The sequence below is a fragment of the Geotrypetes seraphini genome, chromosome 7, assembly GCF_902459505.1.
Source record: "Geotrypetes seraphini chromosome 7, aGeoSer1.1, whole genome shotgun sequence".
NCBI lineage: Eukaryota > Metazoa > Chordata > Amphibia > Gymnophiona > Dermophiidae > Geotrypetes > Geotrypetes seraphini.
Window position 1 is genome coordinate 95,621,851 of NC_047090.1, and position 9,158 is coordinate 95,631,008.

At 41.3% G+C, this 9,158-nt stretch overlaps 1 protein-coding gene across 1 annotated transcript in view; it reads right to left on the reverse strand.

Annotated features, from left to right (window-relative positions):
• The window catches only part of MAX (MYC associated factor X), a 92,586-nt gene extending 83,666 nt beyond the window's left edge, over positions 1-8,920 (reverse strand). Inside the window, exon 1 of the mRNA XM_033953050.1 lies at positions 8,644-8,920. Coding sequence (XP_033808941.1) covers positions 8,644-8,679 — 36 coding nt within the window. The 5' untranslated portion in view covers positions 8,680-8,920. The remainder of the gene's footprint in view (positions 1-8,643) is intronic.
• Between the last annotated feature and the right edge of the window lie 238 nt (positions 8,921-9,158).

Consider the following 9,158-nt stretch of genomic DNA (forward strand, 5'->3'; position numbering starts at 1 on the left):
CCTTTGTCAGAGGTTTGCATCTATTCTATTTTCTGCATGAGAGAGTTGCATATTGCCTGAAAACCCATGTTGTTCTAGCAGTCTCACAAGAATTGCTCAAAAATTTATTAAGAATTTAGTGACCACATGATTAAAAAAATGGGTAATGCAGGTAGAAAACAGAACAATCGTTACAGGAGGCAACACCAGCAGAAAGCTCTTAGAGAAGGGGGAAGTAGACATTGGAGGGAGGAAGGTCAGGAAACAACACTGAGGACGGATAGCAGTGTTTATCAATTTTTTTGTGGTTGCGACAGTCGAGTAAATTTGTTCACAATCTCAAGGAGCAGCACTGAATTTGAACCAGGCTTCTCAGCTGCTGCTCTAATAGATACAGATAAATACATATTCCAAACATGTTTGGTAATTCACTAGTAAACCAAAGGCAATGTGGCAACATACCAAAATTATTCATCCACAATTAATTTTATGGTTGCCAGTAATCAAAGGATTTCTGTTACAGTGCAGCTGAACACCATCGTTCTCATGGCCAACAGGAAGATGACAAGACAGAGGAGCTAGAGCTGACTGGGACATTACTGCAGACAAAAAAAAAGCATACAGCACTGCCCTCCTTGCTGTGGCCTGCCTTTCATGGACAACATTCCCTGCTTTCCATGGAGGCTCTTACCACTGCATTCTTCTTCATTGCATCTTCCCTGTGGAACTCCCTTCCCCTGGGTCTCCTTACTGAGAAATCTCACCCAAAATTCAGATCATCCTTGAAAATATATTTTACTCCTTAGCCTTCCCAGGATACAAGGGACTGAACTGACCAGCTGCCGTCCTGTACTTCTCTCTTACTCCCATTTCATGCTTCTCTGTCCTGTCATTATTATATAGTTTCTTTTCCATAGTGTTCCCTATTTTGAATTGTAAACCGCTTTGATTCTCATCTGAGAGGCTGTAATCTAGTCTTCAATAAATAGCATGAGTTTGTCTGAAGGTGTGGGTTGATTTTTTTTTTCTGGTCTACCCAGGTCGCAATCCCAAATTCAGATTTTGCAACTCTATTTGGGGGTCATACCATCACCATTGAGTTTCCAAATCAATTAATTAATTAATTTACCTATATGTTTTCAACCAAATTGCGGGTGAACTACCACTGGCTCCTGGATCTTAGAGTGAATACTGCTAGGAATTTTAGCAGCCTGCCAGACAGGCCCAGCTATGTGGTCCGTTTGTGGTGTTGTTTTTTTTTTTTTTAACTTTTACATGCTTTGCCATTCATTTTGGCAATCATAACATAAAAGCACTTTAAACACAAAGGTTGTGCCAAACTCAAAGTGCTAGATCCCATTGCCACTGTTTTCACATTTAAGAACAAAAATTACTGCAACACCTCCTTACAAGATCAGGTCCATCCATCTATCTCTGTCACAGAGAAAATGCCATGGGGCATGCATTTGTGCTTTAAGACAGAAATGTGCTAGTTAACCACTGCTCAGTTTCACACTAGTCACCTCAGTCACTCTGAAATTCTAACTGCCACTGTAAATTAAGAACATAAGAAGAGCTTTATTGGGTCAGACCAATGGTCCATCAAGCTCAGTAGCCCACTCTCACAGTGGCCAATCCAGGTCATTAGTACCTGGCTAAAAACCAAAGAGTAGCAACATGCTATGCTACTGTTGCAGGGCAAGCAGGGGCTTTCCCCAAGTCTTAATAACAGACTATGGACTTTTCCTCCAGGAATTTGTCCAAACGTTTCTTAAACCCAGCTATGTTATCCGCTTTTACCATAACCTCTGGCAAAGTGTTCTAGAGTGTAACTATTCTCCGAGTGAAAAAATATTTCCTCCTATTGGTATTAAAAGTATTTCCCTGTAACTTTCCTGTAACTAGTCTTTGTAATTTTTGACGAAGTGAAAAATCTATCCACTTGTACCCGTTCTACTCCACTCAGGATTTTGTAGACTTCAATCATATCTCCCCTCAGCCTTTTCTTTTCCAAGCTGAAGAGCCCTAATCTTTTTAGTCTTTCCTCATACAAGAGGAGTTCCATTCCCTTTATACCCACTAAGAATTCTCTGTGCTGACCCATAAAAGGCAATTGTGGAGAAAAGACAGTTTGCGTACTCTGGTGTTTTCTCATCTATATTGTTTTTTCCTGCCGTTTGCATGAGGAAACATAAGGGATCATTTCAGGTATATTCTTCCACAATCCCAGCAGGGCCCAAGTCACACTAGATTTCGGTTTCAGAGTTGCCTGCAGCTGCCCTCGTCCTGTCAGATGAAATTCGTGCTGTCAACTACAGAGCAACACTTTGAGTCCCAACAACCCAATTATGCCGATGCTTCCAAACTGTAGCTCACCAGACAACTCTGAAGAGGGGAGATTCTCCACTGGATGGAGCTGCAGTCGAAGGTGCCAGTGAGGTCAGTGCTGTGGAGACTTGAGGTAGTTGAACAGAAAGCCACTACAGAAGTAATGGCAGGAAGCTCTAACTCTATGGACACCCCTTACCTCTCAGTGAATTTTACTGAGGGCAGTGCAAATCAGAAAGAAGGGAGGTATTGGAGATCTTTCTATTGATGCTGTGAGGGCAACAAGTTTTCTAAGGAATCGCTCTTCTCTGGTAAGTCTTTATGCTATTTGGATTCTATTTGGAACACTATAACTGAAATTTTTCCCTCTTGTTTGCCACATAATGGCATGGATATGTTTATTAGTATTTATATACCGTTCTTTGTTACATCAGTGCAGTGTACATCAATTAAAAGGAAAGGACCACCAGTAATTATAGTACAGGTGTAAAGGAAAAAAAAATAATTTAGATTTAGTTGCTGTATGATCCAATGCCCAATCTAAACTCTATTCTCAGGCTCTGACCACAAAGGATTAAATTAACAGTTCCACCATCTGTTGGAAAACAGAGAGAGTTCTATCAAGTCTGAATTTGAGAGTTCCGAGTTTCCCTAAATCTGCTTTCTCTTCCCCCCTTGGACCTCTTTTGGAAGTCTCCGAAGGAGATCCTAAAAATCCCTGAGAAATCAACATCTCCTCTTGGGAAATTATTTTATGCACTTCAGAGGGGGAATAGGACTGCAGATGTGGAGGTGCAAGGACTGTTGTTGGCTCCACCAGCTGAAGATGATGGTAGTATGGCATGGCCACAGAGCTAGCCAACTCCCAAGAGATTCCTAGCCCCTATCCGGCTCAGTAAACTCCAAGCCCAACACGCCCTACCCTTTCAGCAATTTAAAACATCCTATATGGCCCTTCTCTGGAAAGGTTTGAAAACCCCTGCTTTATGCCATCAGACTCTACTGCAGGTCTTGGTTTCATCTGCAAGACGACAAAACTTTTCCTCCTAGCCCTCTGCAATATTACTCCCAAAGAAACGAACAGAACCATCCCCATGAAAGATTTCATTACCACTTTTTTGGGGGGGGATTTCACATTACAACATGGTTGTCTATCCCTAAACTAGTTTCTAATTCATTCCTCCACCTTATTTATTTTGATTTAGCTCTCACCTTTTCAGCAGTAATTCTACCACACCTCTCAACTGCTCAGCTTATTAACAAGTCTCCTATGCAGAACAGTACCTGAATCTCAGTTATCCAGCACCCATAGGGATTGGTGGATGCCAGATAACTGTTCTTCTGGTTACCTGAGAGTTACTATAATACAGTACAAGAAACCAGACCTCAATTCCCTCCCGCCCCGAAGCAGCAGTGGTCCTGAGCCTCAAAGCTCCCCATCTTCATTCAAGCCCCAAAGCAGAAGAAAGCGGCCCTGAGCTGTGAATCCCCTTGCTCCCTTCCTTACCCGTAGCAGCAGCCAGTCAGCAGGAAGCAGCGCTCAAATCAGGCTGCTTGCGGCCAGCCCCAGCAGAGCCTTTCTTCTGATGCGTCACTTCTGACGTGTCAGAGGAAAGACACTGCCGAAGCTGGCCATGAGCAGCCTGTTTTGAGCGCTGCCTCCTGCTAACCGACTGCTGCTTCGGGTAAAGTAAGGAAGGGAGGGAGGAAAGGAGAGAACGAGGGGGTTCACAGCTCAGGACCACTGCTTGCTTCTGCTGCTTTGGGGCTCGGGGAAGGTCACAGCTCAGGACTGCTGCTGCTTCGGGGCTGGGGGATTTGCAGCTCAGGACTTCGAGTTGGTGCTGGTGCTTCGAGTTGTGAGGGAGTGGGGTTTGCGGCTCAGGACTGCCGCTGCTTCTACTGGTTCGGGGCTTGAGGGAGGGAGGTTAGCAGCTCAGGACCACTGCCACTAGTGCTTTGGAGTACTTCCCTTCCCCCAGCGATATTTTTTGCTGGTTAACCGAGTGTTAGTTAACTGTGATTCTACTGTATCTACTCAAAGAAACTGGATTATTTGTCTCACAATCTTCCCCTGGTAAAAACCATGTGCTCTTAGATCCTTTAATCTACTGGATTCAAGATAGTTCATCAACATTTCCTTCAGAAGAATCTCCATAACCAAAATCATTCAAACTAGTCTATTCTTAATACAGCTTCTACAATGTGGAATACCATCCATTTTCTTCCAGTCCCACAGAAACCCCTCTCTTCATCAAAGATCTATAGGTAACAGCAGACCCACCTGAACCAAGTTGCCTTAATATTCCAATATATCTTGTCCACCCCCATGGCTTGGTTTTAGTTCTTCTAGCACAACACAAAGCTATACCATAACTGTACGGTAATCGCCCTACCAATACAACCCTAGCCAACAATAGGTGACCTTTTCCAATTTCTTCTCCGTGAATACCAAACAGAATAGCAACCCTGTTGTCCTTGAAAGATGTGTAGAGCAAAAAGTTTTATTTTGTTTAGTTTCCTCATTTTTATGGAAATTTTTTTTTTCTTTCATTTCAGGGTAATGTGATCAACAGTGAGCAGTATTTGCAAAATAATGCACCCTATTTTGAAATGGTGTTTTACTATTGACCACAGAAAAAAAACCCAGGGGTTTCCTATTTCAGATTAAAAATTAAATGAAACCTGGGTGCAAATCTTAAAAACCCATCTAATTGCATGTTTTTGAATTTTGTGAGCACCTCTAGTTAATTCCTAATATTTCATATCATAAGGCGTTGCTTGTCATTAAAAAAATCCCTTTATTTCCATCATATATAAAGGACATGAAACATGGAAAATGTAATTTTAAATTAATGTATGTCCCTATTACTTTGCCACCTCCACACATTTCTTTGCCTTTCCTCAATTTTACAATTCCACCTCTGCCCTGCCTTGTTTTTGCTGACATTAAATGAAAGCCTTCCCACCTCCCTATTACCATTTTTATGAACAAAATCAAGATTTTATTTTCTTTGGTCTTGTGCAATCATTTATATCCTCAGAGACAATTGAACACATTTGTTAGCAGACCTACCAGAACCTGAGCTTCTTTAACACATCAGAATTTCTTCTCTACACCACTATCGTTTCTATGCCCTGTCAGCTCTGGGTGGTCCTTCTCAAACCCCTTCTTCAGTGAATACCAAAGTAATTGATTTGCAAATATTTTTCCTTGTCCTTTTCCATGCATTCGTGCCTCCCCTGCCCTTCTTCTTTCACCAACATACCAGGAAAGTCATGTCACCTTGCTTTATTCTTTTCCTCCACCTGTGCCTTGGCCATCCTCCTTTTGCCACAGTTTGGTCTTGCTGTTCTTCTCTTTGCTCCTCCGAGATATCTTGATTGATTTCAATGCTTATAAGTAGTACTTATAGTAAGTGACAGCAGACAAAGACCTGAACGGTCCATCCAGTCTGCCCAATAGTTACATACATTATAAATTCATGATTAAATTGTCTTTTTTCTTTGATATTTCTGGGTCGGAGACCATAGAAGTTCGCCTGGTACTATCCTTAGGTTCCAACTACTGGAGTTGCCATAGAAACCCACTCCAGCCTATCCAAACCATCTCGACATTTAGACCGTAAGTCTGCCCAGCACTGTCCACATATTTCAAATTACTGGAGTTCGGTCGAAGATCTCTCCATCGAATTGACATATCAAATTGACATATACGAGACACAGACTGTGCAAGTCTGCCCAGTACTAACCTTAGTTCTTCAATTTAAACCATTCATTTCCTAAATGGAGATCCTCTATTTACATCCCATGTTTTTTTAATTCCTTCACTGTTTTCACCTTTGATGCAGAGATTTGGGTTCCACCTCAAGGATGGCAGAAGTGGAATATGCATGACACTATACTCTCTCCATCAAATAAAGAAAGACTAGAGGCTCCCAGCAGTTTCTCCGTTAAAAAGAATTTCCTAACATTACTCCCACGTCTACTAGCAATGCTGATCTTTTCTGCTTTTTTTCAGTCTCCTCTTTTAGGGAGAGGAAGAGAGAAACAGTTTTGGAGGTTGTGTATGTGGCTGAACCATTTTCTTCCAAGTCTCAGTATGGACCAGGCACTGCATCATTCTTTCAATGTTTGTGTGTGGTTCTGGGATGCTGTAACTTTTTAAAAGCAGCAGCAATCCCTCGCTTCCCCCACCCCCCTCCACACACACACACACACCCGAAGGGAGAAAAGACCACATCATGAAGATCAGAAGCAGAAGTGGAGAACTACCTGAAGAGCGAGTGCTGAGGTGTGTAGCCATGGGGTTGCCAAATGAGTAGCAAAGGTTACTGATTTGAGAAACAGAAAAAGGATGGGGTAATAATGTTTCTTTCTGGTCCTGGATAATGCAGTTACCACATCCCATTCCTGAAACAGTACTTCAATTAACCATTAAAAAAAAACAACCCTGTATCTCAAGAACCATACTCAAACTTCCAAAACTTGGTGTTTCAGGGAATGCTGAGACCTGAAAGAACAAAATTTACTGTTAGTGACTTTGTACATAAGTAAAACCATAGTCCTACAGATGTAGATATTTCTTAGAATATCAAGTGTTGCAGAGATTTGGGTTCCACCTCAAGGATGGCAGAAGTGCAATATGCATAACACTATACTCTCTCCATCAAATAAAGGAAGACTGGAGGCTCCCAGCAGTTTCTCAGATACCCCTAACTTGTAATAAGATGTAAAACAACAAAAATATATTTTTCAAGATGTAGAAAACTGAACTTCACTAATCTTCAAGCAACTGACATTTTCTCAGATGGCTTCTGAAAATTCTATAATAGAACTTATTTTAGGCTATTGTAGTCCACTTTGGGCTCCTTTTACGAAGGCACGTTAGCGGCTTTATCGTGCGTGACTTTTAATCACGCGCTAACCCCTGCGCTAGCCGGAAAACTACTGCCTGCTCAAGAAGAGGCGGTAGTGGCTAGCACAGTTTAGCGCATGCTATTACGCACGTTAAACCGCTAACGAGCCTTCGTAAAAGGAACCTTTTATGTCCACAACAGGTCCAAAAAAAGATAAGAATATCTAAAAGGTTAATCAACATTACCAAATCAAGATAGTACAATAAAAATAATACAGAACATTAAAAAATGATACTTACAAAACAAAATCAGATACAGACTAAGAACCTTTCTTTTTAATATGCTGAAAGCTGTCAAAGCGAAGGAAGCTAAAGTATTAAGCACTCTCAGTAGTAATTTTACTAACATATATGCAGTAAATACCAGAAACATTATGGTTTAATAACACATAAATTTTTAAGCATTTTTCTTTTCAGTGCTGATGCTGTTTTATCAAAAAGTGGCAAGAATAATTATAAAGAACCAAGGAAAAAAAGTTGTGGTGCACAACCTTTTTAAAGAACAGGTCCCTTCAATGCAGTTATTAAAACTATACATACAAAACTTTTGTTGCTGTGAATTATAATTTAGATCTCTCATAGGTTTCCCCCCCCCCACTATAAATTAATATGGTCATGTGGTTTTAAAAACATATGCAGACATTTCCTATACCACAATGCACATATATAGATTTGTAATTACACACCTTACCCCACCATGTTTATTTTACAAATATAGCTCAGAAGGTGATTACTAGGTCAACATCTTTGACTAATTCATCTTCATTCACTGCTCCTATACAATAACCAACAATGTAACATACATACATCAACGTTTAAAACCCTCCTCCTCTTTCTATTCTCGCCCATCCAATCGCAATTTTAAAACAAAGAAAAAAATTCCTCCTCTCTTTATCTGTGCAAACTGAAAATAACAAAAAAAAATAAAAGTCTAAGGGGAAATACATTGTATAAAATAAAAAATATAAAAATCAAATCGAAAGAGACATACCGAAAAGTGAAACCTCTGTTGCTCTTCCTGAAAGAGGAGAGAGAACAAAATAGGGGGAAAAAAATAGCCAGATGGGGATTACTTTTAGTTTATGTATCTGCGAATGATTAAAGATTACGATCAACAGAAATTCTGAAATGAGTGTGAAAGAAGAGAGGGGAAAAAAAGCCTCCACTCCCTCCTTCGTAAGTTGGGAACGGGGATGGAAGAAGAAGCTGGCAGGGTCCGTGCTGAAAAGTCAATAATAATAATCATGCTTATAATTAAAGATCTGTTGGTGGCGATCACCATCAGTTTGGGAAACCAAAGGCCTAGCGTTAGCCCGGTTCATTTTAATGTTTCTCACTCTTCCCCATTCCCACCCCCTCAAACAAATGAAATGTTATTGAAAAGGATGAGCTAGAAAGCAAAATGGATAAACACTCACGTCGCTCTCGACTTCGATGTCATCGTTATCGCTCATGCTTTCATAAAAACGAGAGGGGGCAGCGGAAGGCAGGATGCAGTCCGCGGCTGAAGATCGAAAGGAACCGGCGTCTTCCACCACAAAAGAATAAAAAGAAACAAAAAGGGGAAAAAGAAACTAAAGGAGGGGATTAAGAAATGAAAGGAACAAACAGGAGGTTCACAGAGCAAGCTGAGACGAGAGCAACGGATACCACACGTGACTCGCAGCCACTCGGGGACATTTACACATCCCAGTGCCCAACTTCAGAGGTTGCTCAACTGCGGGGTTACCGGGAGATGTAGTCTATTGATCGAGATTCTCGGCATAAACAAGAAGGCCTACCTGGTGACAAATGGACTACGAATCCCACAGAGCAGCTAAGGACGGAGCTTGACGTCGAAAGAGTTTACGCCTGCGTAGTATGTCTCCCCGCTGCCGGTCAGTGGCCTGTCATAGAAAGTTTAGAACTACATTTCCCAGCAGTCCTTGTCCCG